The 26,769-nt window shown below is 47.7% G+C and overlaps 1 protein-coding gene and 1 long non-coding RNA gene across 3 annotated transcripts; one reads left to right on the forward strand and one right to left on the reverse strand.

Moving 5' to 3' along the window:
* Positions 1-594: 594 nt before the first annotated feature.
* ccdc103 (coiled-coil domain containing 103) lies at positions 595-16,956 on the reverse strand. Of its 2 annotated transcripts, none has more exons than XM_067969271.1 (4): positions 16,827-16,956; positions 11,764-11,906; positions 4,940-5,054; positions 595-2,924 (listed from the first exon to the last, which is right to left on the reverse strand). In XM_067969271.1, exons 2-4 carry the CDS (start codon positions 11,904-11,906, stop codon positions 2,457-2,459), a joined length of 726 nt encoding a protein of 241 aa, XP_067825372.1. In that variant the 5' UTR covers positions 16,827-16,956; the 3' UTR covers positions 595-2,456. The 2 variants fall into 2 exon arrangements, with proteins under 2 accessions (XP_067825372.1, XP_067825371.1); XM_067969270.1 differs by having other exon boundaries at positions 4,925-5,054.
* Positions 16,957-17,045: 89 nt separating this feature from the next.
* Positions 17,046-26,475, forward strand: LOC137300028 (uncharacterized). The gene is made up of 3 exons (XR_010958020.1): positions 17,046-17,219; positions 17,939-18,212; positions 24,086-26,475. It is a non-coding gene; the product is annotated as an uncharacterized lncRNA (long non-coding RNA).
* Positions 26,476-26,769: the final 294 nt, after the last annotated feature.

The raw sequence follows: 26,769 nt of genomic DNA on the forward strand, positions 1-26,769 counted from the left end.
TCACCAATCTGAGTTGCAGTCAGGTAATGCATGAAAAAAAACAGCATTGGAATAAAATGGGTGGGGCCGTGAATTAGTCGCTGACCTTTCATCCCTGGGACCTGGGTTCAGCTCCAGCCTAGAATGATGCGATGAAAGTCTCCTCTGTCTGCTGGGTCTAGGAGACCCATGTGGAATGAGTTGGTCAGTCTCCATCCAGTTCCTTATGGGCCTGGGCTCACAGCACAAACAATCCCTAATTCACCATCAATTGGCAATCTCATTCAAGAGAGGTGACAGGGTGGCTGCAGTCAGGAAAAGCAAACTATCGTATTGATGTTAAGTAGAAGAGTTCTCTTCTCAGGCACATTAGAGGGAGTGTTACCCTGCCCTGTACTGTGTACCTGACCTGGGAGTGCTTGACTGGACACTGGAGGGCTCGACTGCCCGTTATACACTCTGCCCGATCATCCATTCCATTGCCAAAAGTTAAAATGACCTTCCGGGTATCTGAAAAGGGAAAGTATTCCAATCCCCAACACTAACAATTCCCCCATCTTGATTAGTGGAAAATTCAGGCAAACAAAGTCATTAAAAGAATGCCACAGAAGCAGCTGGGGATTCAGCCATTTTTTATTATTTTATGGGCTTTTTTTCAAAAAAGCAGAAAGGTTAATATTTCAAAATAACAACAGACTCAGAGGTGCTAATGTTTGGAGTGAACACCCATCAGCCATTAAGAACGTATTGCAGAGGCTGTGTATTCTATTAGGGTCTACATCTTAACAAGCAGGAAGGGAGCTTATTCAATATCTGACATCCACCCTCCCACAGACCACAATCCCAGGCTCAGTAGGATCACCATCCAACTCCCCACCTGGAGCTTCGGCACAGGGCTGTTCTGGGGAGGAGAGACGGGAGTCTCTGACTGAAGGGTACAGGATCCTCCCAGACTGGGTAATAGCTGCTCCCGTATACTCTCTCCTCAGGAGCCCTGGTGAGGAATTTCCAGAGTGATGTCTCAAACAAGCGTTCCAGCCACATGCAGAATCTGGTACAGCAGAAGGCGCTGGAGCAGACTGATCCATGCCGGCATCAGATGTACAAGCTCCACTCTGACCGGACATATCAGGTTGGATAGTGAGAGCCAGGGCCTGGAATCAGGGCCCAGAGAGGAGCCCGGAATCAGGGCCCGGGGAGCGGGGCCCGGAGTGGTGCCCGGAGTGGGGCCCGGAGTGGGGCCCCGCAACCGGGGCCCGGAGTGGAGCCCCGCAACCGGGGCCCGGAGTGGAGCCCCGCAACCGGGGCCCGGAGTGGAGCCCCGCAACCGGGGCCCGGAGTGGAGCCCCGCAACCGGGGCCCGGAGAGCTGGGGACCGGAAAGGAGAGGGGGTCTTGGCCTGGACCAACAAACTGGTGCACCTGGCACAGATTGCCCAAACCAAGCACTAATCCTGTGTGTCCAAACGAACAACGGGCGGTTTGCCCCAGTGTCCACACAAACCGTGTGCGTAATGAGGGGCCCAGTGTAATGAGATAGGCCAGCAGCTTCATCCAATTGAGGCATAGAGAATTTTAGAAATCGTGGATTAAAGGGAAATGGAAGTCCTGGTAAATATTTTTAGCTTGAAGTAGTCCCTGAATATATAGGGGGAAAAAAATCAGCCTTCATATTTTATCTTCTTAAAATGTCAAATTTTTTTTAACCTCAGTGGAGAGCCTCTGGCCAAGCATCCAAGCGGTAATGTCACTGACAGGAAGGAGCCTTGTGTGCCTAGTAGAGACCTTAATTTGTCCCAGACTGCGAGGCAATCTAGACCGACCCATCCCTGCGAAAGCACACAACTGTCGAGGTGTGTCACGGCTAATCGTTCTCGATATATACAGTCCCCCACCACGTATAGTGGGTGGGTTTGTGCAAACAGTTGCCAGGGAGAGGACAGTTAACATTCACACTGCAGCACGTGCTAAAGATAAGCTGGAACTGCAATAAAAACAAAAGTGCTGGAAAAAACACGGCAGGTCTGCCGGTTTCGGATGGCTGTACATCTGGACATTACTAACTTTATTACAATCAGCAATGTTTCAACAAGTGATTTAATCTGATTCATTTAAGCTGATGGACAATAGGCACAAATTCACTTGAAAAGTAAAAGAGTTCTCTCTTTGCTTTGGTCAGTCTGCCCGAAATAAATGGAGCTCTTAACACGCTGTAACCGGCAACTTTGAAACTGACATTAATGCAAACGGATAATAGTTATCGCTTTTTGGTTGATATAAGCGACTGCCTGTTTTAAACATGGACGTGGTGGGGACTGTATTTCTTTGAATGGACAGCAGGGCAAGTACCTTGAACCGACAGTGTTGCCCCTCGAACTGACCCTCCCTTTTAGTAAATGCACAGTTTGCTCTGCCTGAAGTTCAGGGGGAATCACAGTGTGAAAGGGTGAAGAGTCTTTCAGAGCTGTGAAGGCTGGACTAGCTCAGCTTGTACACTTCCATCAATTGCTGTAGCGTTGCCACATGTATTGTTTCCCCTGCAGCACGCTCCCCTTTTGCAGTTTCCTGAACAGCCTCCAGCTCTGCCCCACAGTCCGGCCGTAGGGAGGGAGAGCCATCCAACTCCCGCTGCAACATCTGAAATAACTTCAGGCCTTTCTCTCTTTCTCTGCTACTCAAGAAATCCACATTCAGGTCAAACCGTTTGGTCAGGGAAAGATGCAGCAGGATCCGGTAAATTGCCTGGCCATCTATCAGTTGGAAATGATCGCAAAGGATGACGAGGAATTCACCGAGAAGACCGAATCCAATTTCAGCGCTGAAGATTTTCCCCAAAACCTCAGCGCCTAGGTGGAGAAGGAAGGTGTATTTCTCTGGTTCGGTGCTGTAGTATCTTCTCCAGTCACGGCTAAACTCAGCTGCTGTCTTTGGCTGGGAGTTCGGATCCTATGGTTTGGGAAGAGATACTGTGACATTAGCTTCAACCTAAACCAACACCAATAATGTGATGGTGTTTCCGAACAATGTTGATAAATAGCGCGTGTTTCGGTGAAATGAGTTGGGCAGTCTCAACCCAGTGCCTAGGAGACACGGACCCATTTCAGAAAACATGCCCATGACTCATCACTAATTTGACAATCTCACTCAGAGAGGCCATAGGATGGCTAGTGTGGGAAATGTCACACTAGTTACGGCAAAGCTGTTCCTTTGAGGTTGGGGCTGAAGCACACCGTTGGGGCATTGTAGAGGGAGCTCTGCAGATAATTGTGCCAGACCTGACCTGGAAGTAATTAATCTGCACACTGGGTGTTCCATTGACCAGCACTAACAGCCCTCACCATGACGGCCACAAAATTCACAAAAAACAGTGACTGCTCCAACTGGGAGGATTTTCTGAGCCCAACGGTGCAGGGTCTGAACTCACATGCACACAGCAGATTGATAGGATTACTGAAGTAATTCAATTCCTTTGTACCAGGATTCATGGATCACCTGTTCTCCCAGTGTATCTCAATGTTGCTCCGTAGCCAGCTCTTAGGAGGCACTGGAGAACAGCATGGGGACGTTCTCCCTCCCTTGTGAGAAAACCCTGGCCCCTTTCTTTCATGGCAGAATTTGGGGAAGCCATCACATGGGTAACCATGGGAACGTAACTGCATCTTACCCATTCCACGGTAGATAGCATCCGAGTACTGATACACCGCACTTTCATTTATAGTGTTACAGTCACACACCAGCACATCCCTCCGCGGGTTCCCTCCACGTTAGTGCTCACCAGGTTAAAAGCCTTAAATCTCAAAACACCGTTACAAACAGACCCAACTGCTAATCAGAGGACATCTACAGATACTCAATGGTCCATTTTGATGAAACCTTATGAGTTCAGGCAATGTAGTCTCCGACCATCTTACGCACACAGCACTCTACATTGTGTCTTACATTAAATATTGGGTGTGAATATCCTCGGGGATTCTCTGGCTCCAACGCAGAAGTTCGGCGTCTCTGCTGAAGTTTGGCACCAGAGTGGTGAAGCCCCAAGGGAATCCCCCCCACCCCCACCGTAACACAAATGAGCCCCAGTAAGGCAGATAGGGCATCAACTGAAACTAGCCTGCCCTACCTCTGCACTAGGCTGCTCCGTACTTTAGGAAAATACCTCCTGCCAGACACTTTGCGGCTGCTGAAGTTTCCATTTTTTTCCCCCAAGAGAGAGGGGAGAGATTCCCTGCACGGGTGAGAAAATATATTGAAGGGAACGGGCACGAGTATTTCAGCACAACAGAAAGAGGCATCTGGCGTACATGTTCTCAGTACGTCTGCTTGTGCTCGGGCTGTTTGTTGCCCAGAAAAGTTCAGCTGGCCTGGGGCTGCTGTGCAGTCTCCTAGTGACTGAACTTAGGGGTGGGGGATACTATCACAAAACATGGCTTGAGACAAGAGTGGAAATTATGAAGCAAATTTTGAACAAAAGAACCCTGCCACTGGGGGAGTTTAATGAGGGACGAAATGATGTAGAAAATATAGTTTATGGGGGTGGGGGTGTTATTTTTTGTTAAACTTAAAGCCAATTAGAGTTGATAAAAGATGGGACATGTAGAACTGAATGAGATACTCAAGCTCTCCCAATGTGGGACTGAACTGTACAGACCAGGCAGCCCCGATCTATGTTGGTGAGACAGTTGGTTAGGAAGGAGAAAGCCCAGCCAGGATTCCCCACTCCTGATCATTATTTGGTGACTCCTGCTCAAAGTTCACATGTGCACAATCAGGATCACTGTAATGCTAGCAGCCTACCACGGCATGAGGTGAGGGAAAGAAACCAGTTGTAACACTGACGAGATTCAGAGTCTAATGAGCCATTGACTCTGACTCCTGCCCCTCCTTGTCTGCAGAGCCCCACCTACAATACCATATTTAGCCCAACTCTATGACCATTAAACACTAACCTTGGATAGTCCCACCTGAACACTGTCCTTTGTGCTCGTTGACCTGGCACATATATTCCAGGGTTGATTCCTCGCTCCCAACTTGTTTCGCCAGTCCAGTGGTTTCAGGTGCGATGCCAGCACAATATCTCTACAGAACACAACGTGGAAACATCGGATTCATTTGCTGTGATTCTTTTCCCCTCCACTCTTATGACTTCTAATTCTTCCATTAGAAGCCTCATGATGTTCTGCGGGTAAGGGCATTAGGAGGTACAGTACTGAGCCACAGACCATGGAGGTCACAGCGTTCATTCCAAGTGTGGGCTCAGTTGAGGTGCCAATGGGCAGAAATTAGCCAGGGACCAGCATAAGAATTTTTATGAACAGGCTTTTAAGTTTAAAATGTCCTTTTTCGATAGGACAATCCTACCTCCTCACCATCTCTCTCAATCCAAAAACAAACCTCATTACCTCTTGATCCCATCCAATTCAATGGCTTGCCCAGGTAAGCTATTCTGCACATCTATTACTATTTGACTGAAAAGGTTTCACTCAACTTCCCTTATCTTACTCCCAACTTCCTCAATTTCAACTTGTGTCCCGATATTTGAACCCTTCTTCACAGTGAACAGAGCTCTTGCTCCTGATCGCTATCCAGTAATGCCTTTACTGGGAGGTGTGTGTGTGTGTGTGTGTACGTCAGGTGAGGACAAATTTGAGCTGACTCCCGTGGTTGAATAGCTGCTAGACACTCACTGTCTAGAATTTCACACTTGGAGAAGGTATCAGAGGGCTGCTGACGCCTGTGAAACTGCTCCAGCATGAGTGATTGTGTTTGGGAGAACAGGAGGCGGAATTGGGTAGGGAGCTGCATGCCTCATTTAAAAAGAATACGAGTCAATTAGGATGTTGTAGAAACCCCCAGCCATACTGCAACTACAAAGTTCCTATTTGGGTCATTTTCTCAGTGCAAAGCACAGTGGGGTAGAAATTTGTCTTGGGCGATAGTGCAATCCAGGCAGTATCGCAGGGGCCACCATTTGTTCGCTCCGCCTGATATTCAGTTCCACTGAAGTCAATGGAACCGAATATCGGGTGCAACATATACCGGGTGCGACGTATCCCGCCCGTTTTACACTATCGCCCCAAAGCGAATTTCTACCTCAGTACTTTTGGGATCATTTTAAAAATAAAAGGAAGGTCATCGGTTGCAAAATTAAACGGGAACTATTAACCCTCACTGTGTCATCCACCGATTTCTACTGCATATTCAAGTACGTTATGAATATGTTCATCGGGCTGAAGATTCAATTAACAATTTGGGAGAAAACAATGGGAGCTGTCTCAGGTTGTCAGTAATGAAGCTTAGCCCGGCTCTGGTGGAGCGATTTGTTTGGGCAGGGACTCGGAGAATTCTAAAGTGATGACGTAAATTAAATTAAGCCCAATGTGTGAAGCCTCGTGCAACACTGAACACTGCACAGACTGCTTTAAATATAAAACCAAAGCCTTTGACCTCTGTGAAAGCACAGAGTGAGTGGATGTGCTTCAACTGTCTGATGCCAGCTCCACTTGCAAGGAAGGCTGCTCAGCTGAGCTTCACAGAGGAGCCCTTCGAGAGCAGGATTTTTCCCATTATTGGGCCAAATCTTCCTGGAAAAATAAGGGCAAGTTCATGATTCACACCGTTACTAATGCGCAAACCAGCCAGCAAATTCAGGGGAAGAAGAGATACGCCGTGAGTTGCAAACCTTCGGGACTTGCTGGTCGATTTAGGCCGCTCTGTCGTTTGCCTCACACAAACGGCATCTCGCCCCGAGCCTCCCCGTTATTTTTAGAACTTGTTGGATTTGCACATTAATTGCCCATTAAACTCACCACAGAAAGTTAGGGCTCATAATTAACAGCACAAGTCCCTTTTAATGACGTGGTAATTGCTAATGCAATGCCAATCAATCTCTCCAGCCCAGAAAGGGAACAATTTCAACTGTTGAGTCTCATTGCTGCACACAGCAAATTCTTCTTAGATTTTAAAAATTTCAAATTTCAAAATTTTACATTTTTTTTTTTACTTACTTTTCCTTTCTGTCTCTCAATCCAATATTTCTTTCCCTCTCTTTATTTCTCTTTCTGTACCTGATTTAACTCGAATTCACCCTCCTTCTCCGTTTCTTTCTCAATCCTTCAATCTCATTGGTTAAGGAGATACACTGATGGTCCCGTCGTTCACTGAGGTCCCAGATGCCCTGTTGCCCTCACCACACTGTTATCAGCTCGCACTTCCAGCAAATTACGGCGCAAATTATATTTGAGCTGAAGAGTGTAGGAAAATGTCTAACGGTGCTTGCCACAAAATGCCCCATCCCAGCAAGATTTGGCCCTTTATATTTGAGGGCCAGATTATCTCCACTTTCATCCCCCCATACTGTAGAGTGCTGCTCTGAACCAGTCCCCAGTCACTGTGTGTGCTGCTCTGAACCAGTCCCCAGTCACTGCGAGTGCTGCTCTGAACCAGTCCCCAGTCACTGCGTGTGCTGCTCTGAACCAGTTCCCAGTCACTGCGAGTGCTGCTCTGAACCAGTCCCCAGTCACTGTGTGTGCTGCTCTGAACCAGTCCCCAGTCACTGTGTGTGCTGCTCTGAACCAGTCCCCAGTCACTGTGTGTGCTGCTCTGAACCAGTCCCCAGTCACTGCGTGTTCCACTGTGAACCAGTCCCCAGTCACTGTGTGTGCTGCTCTGAACCAGTCCCCAGTCACTGTGTGTGCTGCTCTGAACCAGTCCCCAGTCACTGTGTGTGCTGCTCTGAACCAGTCCCCAGTCACTGCGTGTTCCGCTGTGAACCAGTCCCCAGTCACTGTGTGTGCTGCTCTGAACCAGTCCCCAGTCACTGTGTGTGCTGCTCTGAACCAGTCCCCAGTCACTGTGTGTGCTGCTCTGAACCAGTCCCCAGTCACTGTGTGTGCTGCTCTGAACCAGTCCCCAGTCACTGCGTGTTCCGCTGTGAACCAGTCCCCAGTCACTGTGTGTGCTGCTCTGAACCAGTCCCCAGTCACTGCGAGTGCTGCTCTGAACCAGTTCCCAGTCACTGCGTGTTCCGCTGTGAACCAGTCCCCAGTCACTGCGAGTGCTGCTCTGAACCAGTCCCCAGTCACTGTGTGTGCTGCTCTGAACCAGTCCCCAGTCACTGCGAGTGCTGCTCTGAACCAGTCCCCAGTAACTGCGAGTGCTGCTCTGAACCAGTCCCCAGTCACTGCGTGTGCTGCTCTGAACCAGTCCACAGTCACTGCGAGTGCTGCTCTGAACCAGTCCCCAGTCACTGCTTGTGCTGCTCTGAATCAGCTTCTGGAGGGTCACAATCACCCCACCCCAATGGGAAAGCAATTTGTCTTTGGTCAGAGCAACATGGCTGAGATTGATGGGGATTTTGGAGTGGGGGGGATTACACAGTCATGCCCGCAAACCCAAATCCGCGATTCTGTGACGCTGCAAGCTGGTGTACAAACATACTACCAAAAGGGCTGCTGGTAGCGCTGGGTTTGAATCAAAACATTATTAAATAAAGGAGACAAATGGAGTCAATTTAAGTCTCCAGATTCATACTTTACGTTAAATAAAGACAGATTTAGGGAGGTGTGCCTCACCCTCTTGCTGGGATCACGTACAGTGTCAAAGACCATGATCGAGTGATTAGAAATCCATCTAGAAGCCAAGACAGTTTCTCAGAAAGCGCCTGGTACTCTTCCATATAATCATCCTTAAGGTTTTTTTAAAACTCATCGGCAGTACAATGACTATAATCATAGTGAGTGTTACTAGGAAGAAGCTTGGTTAATATTACACTTTGTGGAGCTCCTTGGCTTCCACTTCCTAAATTGGTCACTAAGCTTGCTGATGATACAGTGGGTCAGAGTTTGCTGGCAAATAACGCTGAGTTTAATGCGCTCACCGGTATTAGTGTGTAAATAACCCAGCAATTTGTGACGATGAAGAGATAGCCCGTGAATTGCGAATCGCCACAAATTGCTGGATGATTTGCACTGCTCCCCTGTTAGCCTCGCGAAAACGGAAGCTCGCCATCAATTCCCCCATGAGTTTCATGAAATTGCTGCATTTGCACTGTTAAAAAGAATTAAATTCGCCGCAGAAAGTTAGGGCTGGTACTTAACGACGTAAGGACCCTTTTAATGATGATTTATTTTCCTACATGCCACACACCCTCTCCAGCCTAGAAAGGGAACATTTGAAACTGTGGAGTGTCATCCAACAGGTAGTAAATTGTTCCTAGAGGTTTTACAATTTTACAATTTTAAATTTTAAAATTTTTTTCTTACTTTTCCTCTCTGTCTCAATCCTGTAGTTCACCAAAGTCCCAGATGCCCCGTTGCCCTCACTGCACCATTATCAGCTCGCACTTCCAGCAATTTGCAGTGCAAAAAATTTTTGAGGTGAAGAGTGAGGAAAAAAAAAATCTAACAAATGGGGCGCACCGCGAGATGCCCCACTCCAGCAAAATCTGGGTCAGTGTATCTGTTCTCTGGCTGTTAATTACATTGTGTTACAAACGATTCATTTCATACCCACTAATGTCTAACCTCCTGGTGTGGGTTGAATTGGAGGGGTAAGTAGGGGCAGGGGAAGGGGGGAGCAAATAACTTTCTGGTATGATTACCAAAAATAAAATAGGACACGGGGAGCCCAATAACGAAAAGTGCTCATCTCCAAAAACTCACCAGCAGAAACAGCTGACCTACCAGTACAGCATAAAACAGACAGCGCTGCAGCTCTCTTATTCCGAGCGCACGGGTCTGATACCAGCTTCCCGCAGTGCTCCTCTCCCCTCCCAGTCAGGACATGCCTCATAAATGCACAATACCACACGTCCTGAACGGGATGGGGAGATGACTTCCACTGGAAGAGAGTGGTAGGTATGGACTGCGTGTGCTCTGACTGAGGGGGCGGCCAGCACTGTCCCCATCATCAACTCGGCTGTTTCTGGAGATGAGCACTAATCATTAATGGTGTTCACCTCAGTCAGATGTCACTCTGTGCTGGGAGTGGGGGAAGGATTGTTACTGGAGCTCGGTAAGGCCAAATTAGACCAACCAACTTGGCCAAAACAGAGGGCTCTGAGACCTGCCCCCACCTGCAAACACCGGAATCACTAGGCGGAAAAAGACCAAAGTCCATCTAGTTCACCATCTACCATTCTGGTAGTCGCATGATTCAACGATAATGGAGTCGTTGAATCATAGCAATCAATCTCTCTCAATTATCCACAACAGACCCAGACTGGGGAAAACCCCCAGTGGTGGAGAGCTTTGGGAACCATAGGTCCAAAGACACCTGTTCCTCCCAAGCATGCTACATTTACCACACGTCAGGCGCTAAATTGGGCACTACGCAGCCTCCTGAAATGCCAGGATGGCGTCTTGGCTGCGCACGCATGTTTCCAACGTGCCGTGTGCCAGACGCTATTTTGGTATAGGAGTTAGCACAGGCGCAGATCACAAACACCGGAAGCATGCAAAGCGAGGAGAAAATGGGTACAATCAGTGTGCAACGCTGATTTAAAGTGATAGACTAACGCACGGTCTTAACCTCAACCATCTGAACGTGTCTTAGAGTGCCTGGAGGACCCTCACCAGCGCTATTTAAAAGGGACCATGCAGGATTTACAGGTTAGTAGCTGGATTATTGCTTCTGGCTGCCGAGGTATTTGTAACAGTTTTTGGAGGTCTCCTATACTTGAACACTAGGACTAGGGGACATAGCCTAACATTTAGAGCCAGGACGTGCAGGATTGAAGTTAGGAAATGCTTCTACATGCAAAGGTTGGGAGAAGTTTGGAACGCTCTTCTGCAGACAGCAGTTGATGCAAGCTCAATTGTGAATTCTAAATCTGAGATTGACAGATTGTGAACCAAGAGTATTAAGGGATATGGGGCTAAGGCAGGGATATGGGGCTAAGGCATGTATATAGAGTAGGTCACAGGTCCACCAGGTAAGTCCTCAGGCCTGACGAAAGTCTCGTCCTGCCTGCGAAGGGGCCATTGGGCACGGGGTAATAGTGGATCGTGCTACCCCTGCCCAAAAACAGGCACTATCCAATTTTTCCCTGTCATATCTCAAATTATTAATATACCGTATCCCAAAATATTATTTGAAAACATTGAAAACTTTAAAATCTAATGCCCTAGAAATTCGGGTGCGCTCATTTTTATCTGTCTCTGCACCTGAATGGTGAGGCCCAAGATGCACCCGATATTGGGCCTCAGACCTCATTTCCATCGAGCCAGCTAGCTACATACAATATCAGCTTTATTAGTATTTCCAAACACGGCATTTCAAAACTGGTTTGATTGCAACCATAGCCTGGAAATGGCCACAGAAGCCCCTAACACCCTCTACAAGGGTGCCACTCCAGAGACTTGAGCAAATAATCCAGGCTGACAACCCACTGCAGTATTGACGGAGTGTTGCACTGTTGGAGGTGCCGTGCTTTGGATGAGTCATTAAACCGAGGCCCCGTCTGCCCTCTCAGCTAGACATGGCCCTCTTTCGAAGAAGAACTGGGAAGTTCTGGCCAATATTTATCCCTCAACCAACATCATTAAAACAGATTATCTGATCATTATCACATTGCTGTTTGTGGGATCTTGCTGTGCGCAAATTGGCTGCTGCGTTTCCTACATTACAAAAGTGACTACACTTCAAAAGTACTTTGTTGGCTATAAAGCGCTAAGGTGCTGTATAAATGCAAGTTCTTACTTTCTTTAAACCTCCCCAGCGCATTAGCATCAACAATGTCTGGATTTAGACTTCGACAATCCTTTGGAGTCACTAAATTTCTCACTACCTGAATTCCTCATATGATCCCACTTGCTGATGAATGGCCCTGAATTTTGCATCATTTTCTCGCTTGTATTTCTCATCAAGGGCCAAGGCCGTCTGTAACTCCCGCTCCAGAGCCTTGAAATCGATGGTCTCATGTTCCTCCATCTGCAGTGATTAGAGGGAACAGGAAGAGAATCATACGTTAGCAGCAGCTTAGTACACAGTGCAGCAATCAGTTAGGAGACAGACTCAAACGCAGGCTGACCAAAGCAACCGCCCGGAGCTAATGCCTGGAACCAGCTTCTGGTAGTGACTCTGACACACACAGCTGGAGACCCAGCAGCAGACTCTGGTCACTGCTCCAGTTCCAACCCGGGGACCCATCCCCCTGCAGTGCTTGGAGTGCTTCAGGCTGAATGAATTACTTACTGGCCCCAGCGTCATTGCCTAATGCATCTCTGTGAGCCCAGTGACTGCCAACCCCAGGCAGGAACCTGTCCTCACTCAGTGCCTCCAGCTCCACCCACTGCTCCTCCTCCTCCTCTCTTTTTAGCCATTATCCTCCCCCCTTCCAAGTACACATTCACCCTGCCCTCTCTTAGTCTTGCCTTCCTTCCCTCCCACTCCTCCTCTTTCCAACTCCCAGCTTCTTGTCCCATTTTGCCTCACCTCGTCCCCATCCCCCATCTCCACAAATTCCCTATCTCGCCAATCGTTCCATATCCATAGGCAAATCATGTTTAACCAACTTGATAAGAGTTTTTTGATGTGGTAACAGAAAGGGTAGATGAGGGCAATGCAGTTGATGTGGTGTATATGGATTTTCAAAAAGTTTTTGATAAAGTGCCACATGGTAGGCTTGCTATTAAGATTGCGGCCCATGGAATAAAGGGGGCAAAGCAACATGGATACAGAATTGGCTAAATGACGGGAAACAGAGAGTAGTGGTGAGCGGTTGTTTTTCGGACTGGAGGGAGGTGTACAGTGGTGTTCCCCAGGGGTCGGTGCTGGGACCACTGCTTTTCTTGATATATATTAATGACTTGGACTTGGGAGCACAGGTCACAATTTCAAAATTTGTGGATGACACAAAACTTGGAAGGGTAGTGAACAGTGAGGAGGATAGTGATAGACTTCAAGAGGATAGAGACACTCTGGTGCCATGGGCAGACACGTGACAGATGAAGTTTAAATGCAAGGTAATGCATTTTGGTAGGAAAAATGAGGAGAGGCAATATAAACTAGAGGGCACAATTCTAAAAGAGCACAGGAACAGAGGGATCTGGGGGTATATGTGCACAAATCGTTGAAGGTGGGAGGGCAGGTTGAGAAAGCGGTTAAAAAAGCATACGGGATCCTGGGCTTTATAAATAGAGGCATAGAGTACAAAAGCAAGGAAGTCATGATGAACCTTTATAAAACACTGGTTTGACCACAACTGGAGTATTGTGTCCAGTTCTGGGCACCGCACTTTAGGAAGGATGTGAAGGCCTTAGAGAAGGTGCAGAAGAGATTTTACTAGAATGATTCCAGGGATGAGGGACTTAAATTGCGTGGATAGACTGGAAAGGCTGGGATTGTTCTCCTTGGAACAGAGATGGTGGAGAGGAGATTTCATAGAGGTGTTCAAAATCATGAAGGGTTTAGACAGAGTGGATAGAGAGAAACTGTTCCCATTGGCGGAAGGATCAAGAACCAGATGGCATAGATTTAAGGTGATTGGGAAAAGAACCAAAGGTGATATGAGGAAAAATTTTTTAACACAGTAAGTGGTTAGGATCTGGAATGCACTGCCTGAGGGAGTGGTGGAGGCAGATTCAATCATGGCTTTCAAAAGGATAAGTACTTGAAACAAAATAAATTTGCAGGGCTACGGTGATAGGGCAGTGGGACCTGCTGGATTGCTCTTGAGTAGAGCCGGCGCAGACTCGACGGGTCGAATGGCCTCCTTCCGTGCTGTAACCTGTCTATAATTCTATGATACCACTCAATGGCCAATCTCCCATCTCCTGCAACCCCCATCCTCCCCAATACCCAATACCCAATCTCCTGCAACCCCCACCCTCCCCAATACCCAATCTCCTGCAACCCCCACCCTCCCCAATACCCAATCTCCTGCAACCCCCACCCTCCCCAATACCCAATCTCCCATCTCCTGCAACCCCCACCCTCCCCAATACCCAATCTCCCATCTCCTGCAACCCCCACCCTCCCCAATACCCAATCTCCCATCTCCTCCAACCCCCACCCTCCCCAATACCCAATCTCCATCTCCTCCAACCCCCACCCTCCCCAATACCCAATCTCCATCTCCTCCAACCCCCACTCTCCCCAATACCCAATCTCCCATCTCCTGCAACCCCCACCCTCCCCAATACCCACCCTCCCCAATACCCAATCTCCATCTCCTCCAACCCCACCCTCCCTCCCCAATACCCAATCTCCATCTCCTCCAACCCCCACCCTCCCCAATACTCAATCTCCATCTCCTCCAACCCCCACCCTCCCCAATACCCAATCTCCTCCAACCCCCACCCTCCCCAATACTCAATCTCCTCCAACCCCCACCGCCACCCTCCCCAATACCCAATCTCCCATCTCCTCCAACCCCCACCCTCCCCAATACCCAATCTCCTCCAACCCCCACCCTCCCCAATACTCAATCTCCTCCAACCCCCACCCTCCCCAATACCCAATCTCCCATCTCCTCCAACCCCCACCCTCCCCAATACCCACCCTCCCCAATACCCAATCTCGATCTCCTCCAACCCCACCCTCCCTCCCCAATACCCAATCTCCATCTCCTCCAACCCCCACCCTCCCCAATACCCAATCTCCATCTCCTCCAACCCCCACCCTCCCCAATACTCAATCTCCATCTCCTCCAACCCCCACCCTCCCCAATACCCAATCTCCTCCAACCCCCACCCTCCCCAATACCCAATCTCCTCCAACCCCCACCCTCCCCAATACTCAATCTCCTCCAACCCCCACCGCCACCCTCCCCAATACCCAATCTCCCATCTCCTCCAACCCCCACCCTCCCCAATACCCAATCTCCTCCAACCCCCACCCTCCCCAATACTCAATCTCCTCCAACCCCCACCCTCCCCAATACCCAATCTCCCATCTCCTCCAACCCCCACCCTCCCCAATACCCAATCTCCCATCTCCTCCAACCCCCACCCTCCCCAATACCCAATCTCCTCCAACCCCCACCCTCCCCAATACTCAATCTCCTCCAACCCCCACCCTCCCCAATACCCAATCTCCCATCTCCTCCAACCCCCACCCTCCCCAATACCCAATCTCCCATCTCCTCCAACCCCCACCCTCCCCAATACCCAATCTCCCATCTCCTCCAACCCCCACCCTCCCCAATACCCAATCTCCTCCAACCCCCACCCTCCCCAATACCCAATCTCCTCCAACCCCCACCCTCCCCAATACCCAATCTCCTCCAACCCCCACCCTCCCCAATACCCAATCTCCTCCAACCCCCACCCTCCCCAATACCCAATCTCCTCCAACCCCCACCCTCCCCAATACCCAATCTCCTCCAACCCCCACCCTCCCCAATACCCAATCTCCCATCTCCTCCAACCCCCACCCTCCCCAATACCCAATCTCCCATCTCCTCCAACCCCCACCCTCCCCAATACCCAATCTCCCATCTCCTCCAACCCCCACCCTCCCCAATACCCAATCTCCCATCTCCTCCAACCCCCACCCTCCCCAATACCCAATCCCCTCCAACCCCCACCCTCCCCAATACCCAATCTCCTCCAACCCCCACCCTCCCCAATACCCAATCCCCTCCAACCCCCACCCTCCCCAATACCCAATCTCCTCCAACCCCCACCCTCCCCAATACCCAATCTCCTCCAACCCCCACCCTCCCCAATACCCAATCTCCTCCAACCCCCACCCTCCCCAATACCCAATCTCCTGCAACCCCCACCCTCCCCAATACCCAATCTCCTCCAACCCCCACCCTCCCCAATACCCAATCTCCTCCAACCCCCACCCTCCCCAATACCCAATCTCCCATCTCCTCCAACCCCCACCCTCCCCAATACCCAATCTCCCATCTCCTCCAACCCCCACCCTCCCCAATACCCAATCTCCCATCTCCTCCAACCCCCACCCTCCCCAATACCCAATCTCCCATCTCCTCCAACCCCCACCCTCCCCAATACCCAATCTCCCATCTCCTCCAACCCCCACCCTCCCCAATACCCAATCCCCTCCAACCCCCACCCTCCCCAATACCCAATCTCCTCCAACCCCCACCCTCCCCAATACCCAATCCCCTCCAACCCCCACCCTCCCCAATACCCAATCTCCTCCAACCCCCACCCTCCCCAATACCCAATCTCCTCCAACCCCCACCCTCCCCAATACCCAATCTCCTCCAACCCCCACCCTCCCCAATACCCAATCTCCTCCAACCCCCACCCTCCCCAATACCCAATCTCCTCCAACCCCCACCCTCCCCAATACCCAATCTCCTCCAACCCCCACCCTCCCCAATACCCAATCTCCTCCAACCCCCACCCTCCCCAATACCCAATCTCCTCCAACCCCCACCCTCCCCAATACCCAATCTCCTCCAACCCCCACCCTCCCCAATACCCAATCTCCTCCAACCCCCACCCTCCCCAATACCCAATCTCCTCCAACCCCCACCCTCCCCAATACCCAATCTCCTCCAACCCCCACCCTCCCCAATACCCAATCTCCTCCAACCCCCACCCTCCCCAATACCCAATCTCCTCCAACCCCCACCCTCCCCAATACTCAATCTCCTCCAACCCCCACCCTCCCCAATACTCAATCTCCTTCAACCCCCACCCTCCCCAATACCCAATCTCCTCCAACCCCCACCCTCCCCAATACCCAATCTCCTCCAACCCCACCCTCCCCAATACCCAATCTCCTCCAACCCCCACCCTCCCCAATACCCAATCTCCTCCAACCCCCACCCTCCCCAATACCCAATCTCCTCCAACCCCCACCCTCCCCAATACCCAATCTCCTCCAACCCCCACCCTCCTCATTCCCTTAATCCCCAATACTCCTTACCCCGTTTAACGCCGCCTCCTTTAAATGGGTGACGACAGACTCAGCAACCGAAGCCGCTGGAACTGCAGCAACACCTGACACCCGAGGCCTCACCTGCTCGCTCCGCGGCGGCTGTCACTCTGTCGGTTGCTATGCACGGCCGTTGCTAGGTGTATGGCCCCGCCCCCTGCGCCGACGGGCCGCGCGTGTTGTTGCCCTGACAATGGGCCTGGCATCACGTGACAGGACGCCGCCAGCGGCTGCGCAGTGGGTGAGGAGTAGATGGGGTTGCAGAGCCTGCGGCCTCAGGCCTAGGCTCAGGCCCGGGGGGCGGGCACCGAGCCCTCTCTGATTGCCTCAGGGTTGATTGAAGTGGGCTGCTGCAGCTAACTGGACTAAGGCACTGGAGGGCAAGTAAGACTGAAAGAAGTACAGCTGGCTGTTGTGTTCCCCATGTTGCTGCCAAGTTTGCATTAGGATGTTACCATTGTTCACCTTCCCTGACATCAGTGAATCTTATACACTCACAGGGACTCCCAGGGTCAGGGACTCCCAGTGGGAAATAGATGGTCAAGGGAGTATTTTCCAAGGACCTCCTTATTTCCCCTACCAAAATACATCACCTCATCCTTGTCTATATTGAAATTCATCTGCCAATTACGCACCCATTCTGCAAGTTTGTTAATGTCTTCCTGTATTTTGTCGCAGTCCTCCTCAGTATTAACTATATTCCCCAATTTGCTGTCCTCTGCAAACTTTGAAATTGTACTTCCGATTCCTGAGTCCAAATCGTTTGTGTAAATGGTGAACAGCAGTGGTCCCAGCACCGATCCCTGTGGAACACCACTTCCCACCTTCTGCCAGTCTGAGTAACTACCTTTAACCCCTACTCTCTGTTTTGTAGCCAGTTTTCTGTCCATTCTGCTATTTGTTCCCTGACTCCGCATGCTCTCACCTTAGTCATGAGTCTACTTATCGAAGACCTTTTGAAAATCCATGTATATTACATCCACTGTATTACCCTTATCTACTCTTTCAGTTACTTCTTCAAAGAATTCAATAAGGTTGATCCAGCATGACCTTCCATTTTGAAATCCGTTCTGACTATTCTTTATTATATCTCTGGTTTCTAGATGTTTTTCCATTACATCTTTGAGGAAAGATTCCAATATCTTTCCTACCACCGACATTAAGATATGTTGATGCTCTCCAGTTTTTGCAAGGCCATCAAGGATCTTTGCTGCAAAGGGAGCATCGAGAACAACAGTCCCGCACAGCGAGCAAAACAGACAAGAGGACGAGCGAAACAGACTCGGAGCAAAAAAGAAATCCATTTCAAAGACTATCCAGTGCAGAGACACTCTAACAAAAAAAGACAGAAGAAAAAGTCAACGGACATTCCAAAAGGTAAATTGAAAAAGGGGAAGCATACTACAGTAGACAGAGGGAGTGCAAGCAGACAGCATAGCAGAGAGAACGTGAATGATAAAAAAAACACTGCAGCACACAGAGAGAGAGCAAGCAGAAAGCACAGCAGAGAGAAGCCAAATGATAAAAAAGAAACTGTAGCGCACACAGCGAGAGCAAGCAGACAGCGCAGCAGAGAGAAACTGAATGATAGAAAAGAAATTGTAGCGCACACAGCGAGAGCAAGCAGACAGCGCAGCAGAGAGAAACTGAATGATAGAAAAGAGACCGTAACACAGAGAGGAAGAGCAAGCAGACAGCACAGCAGAGAGAAACTGAATGATAGAAAAAAGGCTGCAGAACACAGAGGAAGAGCAAGCAGATAGCGCAGCAGTGACTGAGAAGAAAACGTTGCAGCAAGGAGAGCAAGCTGAAGGCACAGCAAAGAGAGACTGAATAAGGGGAAAGACACTGCAGCAGCCAGAGGGAGAGCAAACAGATAGCACAGTAAACAAAGACTGAGTGAGAGGAAAGACACTGCAGCACGCAGAGGGAGATTGGGCAGACAGCCCAGCAAAGAGCGACCGAGTTAGAGGAAAGCAGTGCAGCACAGAGTCAGAAAGATCGGATTAGCACAGAGACTTAGGAAAAAAAAAACACTGGAGCATAGAATCCGTGAGAAGAAAAACAATTCTGCAGAGAGAGAAAATTAAAATAAGGATGAGAGAAGTAAATTGAGAGTGTTGAAATGAGAAAGTAAATGGATATCCGTGACATACTTTTTCTGTGTTGCTTTGAGTTTTTTTGTGTGCTCGTCACATTTTGAGCCGAGATGTCTTCTCACGCTCGTGTATCTCACCCATATATATCTAGAGAAATCAGCAAATAAGCACAGAGGAAAAATTATATAGATTATTGGCTAAGGGACAGAAAGCTGTGAACGGTTGCTTTTCAGACTGGAGGGAAGTATACGGTGGTGTCCCACAGGGGTCGGTGTTGGGATCACTGCTCTTTTTCATATATGTGGTGTGTCGTAACAGCAGCATGTGGGAGTTGGTGGAGAGCAGCGTGATCCCCAGCAACCACATCTGCAGTAAGTGTCTGCAGCTTGAGGAACTTCAGCTCAGAGTTGTTGGGCTGGAGTGCGAGCTGCAGACACTTCGATGCATCCGGGAGGAGGAGAGTTACCTGGACACTTCGATCCAGGAGGCAGTCACACCCCTTAGTAGTAGTTTAGATTCATTCACTGGTCAGGGACAGGAGGGTGTGACTGCAAGTCAGGCAGATACGGGAACCCAGGATCCTAGTGATGGAGGAGCCTCAGCCCTTGACCTTGTCCAAAGGTATGAGGTACTTGCTACCTGCACGGATGAGAGCAAGGACTGCAGGGAGGATGGGCAAACTGACCATGGCACCGTGGTACAGGGGGCCATTGAGGTGGGGAGAGTAAAAAGGAATGTGGTAGTGTTAGGGGATAGTATAGTCAGGGGGATAGACACTGTTCTCTGCAGCCGCGACTGAGAGTCCCGAAGGTGTGTTGCCTGCCCGGTGCCAGGGTTAAGGACATCTCCTCGCGGCTGGAGAAGAACTTGGAGCATGAGGGGGAGGATCTAGTTGTTGTGGTCCATGTAGGGACCAACGACACAGGTAGAACTAGGAATGAGGTTCTGCTGAGACAGTTTGAGAAGCTAGGGTCTAACTTAATAAGCAGAACCTCTAAGGTAATAATCTCTGGATTACTACCTGAGCCATGCGCAAATTGGCATAGGGTCAAACAGATCAGAGAGTTGTGTGGGAGACAAGGGTTTTGATTCATGGGCCACTGGCACCAGTACTGGGGAAAGAGGGAGCTGTTCCAAAGGGACGGGCTCCACTTAAACTGGGCTAGGAGCAGCATCCTGGCGAATCAAATAACTAGGGCTGTAGATAGGGCTTCAAACTAAAAAGTTGGAGGGAGGGGTCAGGTGAGGGGAAATTTAGAAATCTAATGAGAAAAGTTAAAACAATAGTGACTTGGGTAAAGATAAGCAGAGTGTGGCAGGAAGGGAATAGACAGGTTAGCAATAATAGTGCAACAACAAGTAAGGTCAAGGCAGGAAAAAATGGTTAAAAAGTCAAAATTAAAGGCTCTTTATCTGAGTGCATGGAGCATTTGTAACAAGATAGATGAATTAATTGCACAAATAGAGATGAATGGGTTTGACCTAATAGCCATTACAGAGACATGGTTGCAAAATGACCACGGTTGGGAACTAAATATTCCAGGATACATGACATTTAGAAAAGACAGGCAGAATGGAAAAGGTGGGGGTGTAGCCCTAATAATAAAGGATGACATAAGGACAGTGGTGAGAAAGGATCTTGGCTCAGAGGATCAGGAAGTAGAATCAGTATGGGTGGAAATAAGAAACAACAAGGGGCAGAAAACACTAGTGGGAGTAGTTTATAGGCCCCCTAATAGTAGCTATACCATTGGACAGTGTATTAATCATGAAGTAACAGGAGCTTGTAACAAAGGTAATTCAGTAATCATGGGGGACTTTAATCTGCATATAGACTGGGCAAATCAAATTGGCAAAGGTAGTTTGGAAGGCAAGTTCATGGAATGTATTCGAGACGGTTTCCTAGAGCAATACACCATGGAACCAACCAGGGAACAGGCTATTTTGGATCTTGTATTGTGTAATGAGACAGGGTTAATTAGTAATCTCACAGTAAAAGAACCTCTGGGGAAGAGCGATCATAATATGATAGCGTTTCATATTGAGTTTGAAAGTAACGTACTTAAGTCAGAAACTAGAGTCTTAAACTTAAATAAAGCCAATTACATAGGTATGAGGGGAGAGTTGTCAAAGGTAGATTGGGAAATTAAATTAAAGGGTTTGACAGTTGAAAAGCAATGGCAAACATTCAAAGAAATATTCCAATATTCTCAACAAATATACATTCCATTGAGAAATAAAAACTCCATGGGAAGAGTGATCCACCCGTGGCTAATTAAAGAAGTTAAGGACAGTATTAGATTGAAAGAAGAGGCCTATAATGTTGCCAAGAAGAATAATAAGCCTGGGGATTGGGAGAGTTTTAGAAACCAACAATGGACGACCAAAAAAATGATAAAAAGGGAGAAAATAGAATATGAAAGTAACTAACAAGAAATATAAAAACAGATTGTAAGAGCTTCTACAAGTATGTAAAAAGGAAGAGAGTGGAAAAAGTAAATGTTGGTCCCTTAGAGGCTGAGACAGGAGAAATTATAATGGGGAATCAGGAAATGGCAGGTGTGTTAAACAAATATTTTGTATCTGTCTTCAAAGTAGAAGACACAAAAAGCATACCAAAAATAGTGGGGAACCAAGGGGTAAATGAGAGGGAGAAACTTAAAACAATTAATATCACTAGAGAAAATGTACTGGACAAACTAATGGGACTAAAAGCCGACAAATCTCCTGGACCTGATGGCCTACATCCTAGGGTTTGAAAAGAGGTGGCTGCAGAGACTGTGGCTGCATTGGTTTTGATCTTCCAAAATTCTCTAGATTCTGGAACGGTCCCAGTGGATTGGAAGGTAGCAAATGTTACCCCGCTATTCAAGAAGGGAGGGAGAGGGAAAACAGAGAACTACAGGCTAGTTAGCATGACATTGGTCATTGGGAAAATGCTGGAATCCATTATTAAGGAAGTGGTAACAGGGCACTTAAAAAATCATATGATTAGGCAGAGTCAACATGGTTTTATGAAAGGGAAATCGTGTTTGACAAATTTGTTAAGAGTTTATTGAGGATGTAACTAGCCGGGTAGACAAAGGAGAACCAGTGGATGTAATATATTTGGATTTTCAAAAGGCACAGAATCATAGAAAGATTACAGCACGGAAGGAGGCCATTCGACCCATCAAGTCCGTGCTGGTTCTATGCAAGAGCAATCCAGCTAGTCCCACTCCCCCGCCCTATCCCCATAGTTCTGCACATTTTTTCTTTTTAAGTACTTATCCAGTTCCTTTTTGAAGGCCATGATTGAATCTGCCTCCACCACCCCCTCGGGCAGTGCATTCCAGATCCTAACCACTCATTGTGTAAAAAAGTTTTTCCTCATGTAACCTTTGGTTCTTTTGCCAATCACCTTAAATCTATGTCCTCTGGTTCTTGACCCTTCCTCCAATGGGAACAGTTTCTCTCTATCTACTCTGTCTAGACCCTCCATGATTTTCAATACCTCTATCAAATCGCCTCACAACCGTCTCTGTTCCAAGGAGAACAACCCCAGCTTCTCCAGTCTATCCTCGTAACTAAAGTCCCTCATCCCTGGAATCATTCTAGTAAATCTCTTCTGCACTCTTTCTAAGGCCTTCACATCTTTCCTAAAGTGCACTGTCCCGAACGGTGCGCCGGTGATGAAGGGAGTGAATGTTTAGGGTGGTGGATGTGGTGCCAGTCAAGTGGGCTGCTTTGTCCTGGATGGTGTCGAGCTTCTTGAGTGTTGTTGGAGCTGCACTCATCCAGGCAAGTGGAGAATATTTCAGGCACACACTCCTGACTTGTGCCTTGGTGGAAAGGCTTTGGGGAGTCAGGAGGTGAGTCACTCGCCGCAGAATACCCAGCCTCTGACCTGCTGTTGTAGCCACAGTATTTATGTGGCTGGTCCAGTTAAGTTTCTGGTCAATGGTGACCCCCAGGATGTTGATGGTGGGGGATTCGGCGATGGTAATGCCGTTGAATGTCAAGGGGAGGTGGTTAGACTCTCTAGTGGGACTAAGTGGATAGCTCTTTCAAAGAACTGGCACAGACATGATGGGCCGAATGGAGACACTATTTACAATCCCAACCATCTTATTCTATTTTCAAAGATGGCCACACTGTTCCTCAGAAGTGCTTTGTGACACCTTGTTGCTTAAGGGAGCCATTCTGTTCAATGTGACTTTGACTGATGGCTGTTTTTGAGAAGAGGCCAGGGACACTGATTGGCTGGATGAAAATGAGAACTAATAGAGGGCAGGATGAATATGGACAGAATTGAGATGGGAGGGGATGCTATAAATGTTCCAGAAGTGGAGGATGAAGTGAGATGAGGATGCAGTGAATATGATTTTGGTCTGAGAGTCCCTGGTAGACTGCATATCTTTAACTTTTATCTTGTTCATGAGTCATTGGAGAGACAAATAAAGCACATGGCTTCGAAAGAATGGAGAAGGCTCGTGGCCATGATCAGGAAGATAGACCCCCGTCATGTTTTTTGCCTTGTTCATTGAGTTATTAGGAAGGGGGTTTCAGGGTTGGAATTTAACGGAGCACATGTACCTCGCACTGTGTCACTGTGCATGTTGGGCTGGATACCAGCTTCAGTTTATAGTATTGAATGCTACCTTTTGTAGCTTGTCCTTCCATTTTATGTAATGAACACCAGAGGATCAATCCACTGTAAGGATTACCCTAACCTTGGACTGTACCAACATAGGGCACAAGAAACAAAGAACTGAAGAAAGGAAGCATTCAATAGAAAGCAAGCTTTCTTGGGGGTGTGAATTATGTTAAAGAGACTGACTTGAACTAAATGCTGTTGCTGAAATGAGGCCAGGTTGTACTATATATGATCGTATAACAAATTTGTGTACGGCACAGATTCAGCTGAATTCCTAAGGTACTTAATGTGTGTGAGAGGAAAAGGCAGGCAGGCAGGAAGTGATTTCCCTCCTTAAATCTCACTGTGGGCCGGGGGTTAACCTTTAAAAGTATGCTTTCTTTGGCCTATGTTAAGAAAGGAAGAACAATAAAATTCCAGTGCATATTTCTGACATTCAAATTTAGGAAACTGTCACATAAGTTTTGACGAAAGATCATTGACCTGAAACGTTAACTCTGTTTCTTTCTCCACAGATGCTGCCTCACCTGCTCAGTATTTCCAGCATTTTATTTCAGATTTCCAGCCTCCGCAGTATTTTGCTTTTGTTACATAAGTTTGTTTTATTGTCTTGGATATTTTCCCAGTTATAGTTTCGCCACTCACTCCTGTAGGTATCCCCGCGATGCAGATTGCACCCTTTTCTGCTTAATATCTAAATAAACGATAAGGGGACCCAGGGATCCTATCTGAGAACTCTGTATGCCAGCAATTGGAAGGTATCACATGCTAACATGTGAATTCTCCTCACTTCAAAAGGCAGACTTGTTAAACACTCACCAAATCAAGACACAGGCTTCGAACCAATGAATGTTTTTTTTAAATAAGATAGATGAACGAACAGTACGCAATTTAACATAGTGAGATATATAATTCTCTACTCTAGAGGGCTGTGGATGCTCAGTCGTTGAGTATATTCAAGGCTGAGATGGATAGATTATTGGACTCTAAGGGAATCAAGGGATATGGGGATCGGGCGGGAAAGTGGACTTGAGGTCGAAGATCTTAATGTGATCTTAATGAATGGCGGAGCAGTATGGGGGCCGTATGGCCTATTCCTGCTCCTATTTCTTATGTTTCTTATATATTTCTCTATGCTAGTCGATGCATAAAACAACAAAGATGTAACTCGCTTTGTCTCTAAACATGAACCTTTAACTAGAAGTCCACTTATTGCACAGTCACTCTAGCCTGCCTGCCTGGGCTGGCACAGAATTTAGTGAGTTGAATATAATGACTGCTCCCCATGACCCCCCAAGAAACAGATGTAATCCTGTAGGACCGAGTGTCTGACTACAAATTGTGGGCTCCAGTCAATCAATATCCCTGGCTTCTTCTCAAAAGCAGCCGAAAGTCAAAGTCACTAGCCCAGACTGAGGCCTATCCTTTGATCTCCAACCAGGTCACTTCTGTCTTGCAAAGCTGGACGAATTGAACAGAATGATTCCCTTAAGCAGCAAGGTGTCACAGTGTGGCCATCTTTGACAATAGAATAAGATTGTAAATAATGTCTATTCTTCCCCCCCCCCCCCCCCATTAATTAATCAGTCAACACTTCAGACAGAAATTATATGGCCCATAATAAAGGCGCATCTTGTCGAGTCCTTTCCCAGACAGCTAGTCTGTTCTTAGCTGATAGTTTGCTGTTGATCTGATACTTTGTGTGACCTTGGCCATTATCCCCTGCTTCTACCAATACAAAATATAAGTTAAGAAAATTGAATAGAGACAAAAAAAATTTTTTTTACAAAAACTGACAGTCAATACTCTTGTTTCTTTGTGGAGATGCCATTGGCGATTTGGGAGTTAAGGACAGGGTGACATTACATCATGTACCAGGTTTGCTAGCACTAAGAGCAGTGCCAGGAAACATGTTGGTATTGCTGTTTAACAAGCTGCTAGCACATGTCTGTACCGAACTTACCCACCTATTGAATTTTATTTTTCTAACCGTTGCTCTCTCTACATGCAGGAGTACCAGGTTTCTGTTCAGTGCCTCCCCATGATGACGTGGCTAAGATTGTGTACTCTTTCAGTGGAGAATAATGAGTGTAAATCTATTTTCACCCGCTGCATTCCTCAGTATATTAGGTACCCATTACCCTTTACTTAGTTATATAGGTTTAACCTTCCAGCAGCAACTAAAAGCATCTCCTAAGGGGAGCTACTAAAAGCATGTGTGTCTGGGCGCTGTTGAGAGCACTTCTGACAGGCAGCTGCTCAAAGCACCTCCAGCCAAGCTACTCCACATGTACTGAATGGAGAAAAGAGTCACAAAGGCTGCATTTATGGTGACAGTTGCAGGAACAATCCCTTCCCCAATCACATCCTTCACCCAATCCCCTTACTACTAATATATCCCCTCGTCCCCTTCGAACTACCTGCTCCACCCCTGCATTTTCCACTCGCCTTTACTCTGTTGCCACTCAAGTCACACTTAACTCTCCATTTACACCTCCCCACTGGTAATCACTCCCCTCAAAGGTGGATGGCAAAAGCCCAGAGGCCCCCCTCGCCCGCACCCTCTTTCACTATGACCCTCCCATATCCTGCTTTCTTATCCATTTTCCTCAATCAGACTTTGATTTCAAAATTCTATTTAAATGAGGAAAGCCACTGTCTATCTGCCTCTTTATCTCTGTCTCATTTGTTAGCAATTACATTGTCTAGCTGTCAACAAAAACAATTAGTTGGTTTCAATATTTAAATGTTTTTTGAAAATTGAATATCGGCTTGATGTATTTTCTAAAGCTTATAGAACGCAGAACCATGGATATGTAATCGGTACAGTCATTTTTTATTACTCGTACACATAAAACATGCTGTATAAACTTTACCTGAATAAAGCTTTCAAATTTGTCCTCCAGCATTTCTTCAAATTGTTTTGAAAAGCAACTAAGCAGAAATTACGAGAATATAGAGAGTCATAGAGTTATACAGCCCTTCGGCCCATCGTGTCCGCGCCGGCCATCAGCCCTGTCTACTCTAATCCCATATTCCAGCATTTGGTCCGTAGCCTTGTATGCTATGGCATTTCAAGTGCTCATCCAAATGCTTCTTGAATGTTGTGAGGGTTCCTGCCTCCACAACCCTTTCAGGCAGTGAGTTCCAGACTCCAACCACCATCTGGGTGAAAAAGTTCTTTCTCAAATCCCCTCTA

The sequence above is a fragment of the Heptranchias perlo genome, chromosome 30, assembly GCF_035084215.1.
Source record: "Heptranchias perlo isolate sHepPer1 chromosome 30, sHepPer1.hap1, whole genome shotgun sequence".
In the NCBI taxonomy this organism is placed as follows: Eukaryota; Metazoa; Chordata; class Chondrichthyes; order Hexanchiformes; family Hexanchidae; genus Heptranchias; species Heptranchias perlo.

Excerpts from the sequence above, each read along its gene's own strand:
- ccdc103 (XM_067969270.1), bottom strand. The coding sequence starts at position 11,906 with ATGGAGGAACATGAGACCATCGATTTCAAGGCTCTGGAGCGGGAGTTA. Across the intron at positions 5,055-11,763 it reads GGATCATATGAGGAATTCAG|AGATATTGTGCTGGCATCGC; the intron begins GTAGTGAGAAAT and ends TGTGTTCTGTAG. Across the intron at positions 2,925-4,924 it reads TTCAGGTGGGACTATCCAAG|GATCCGAACTCCCAGCCAAA; the intron begins GTTAGTGTTTAA and ends CCCAAACCATAG.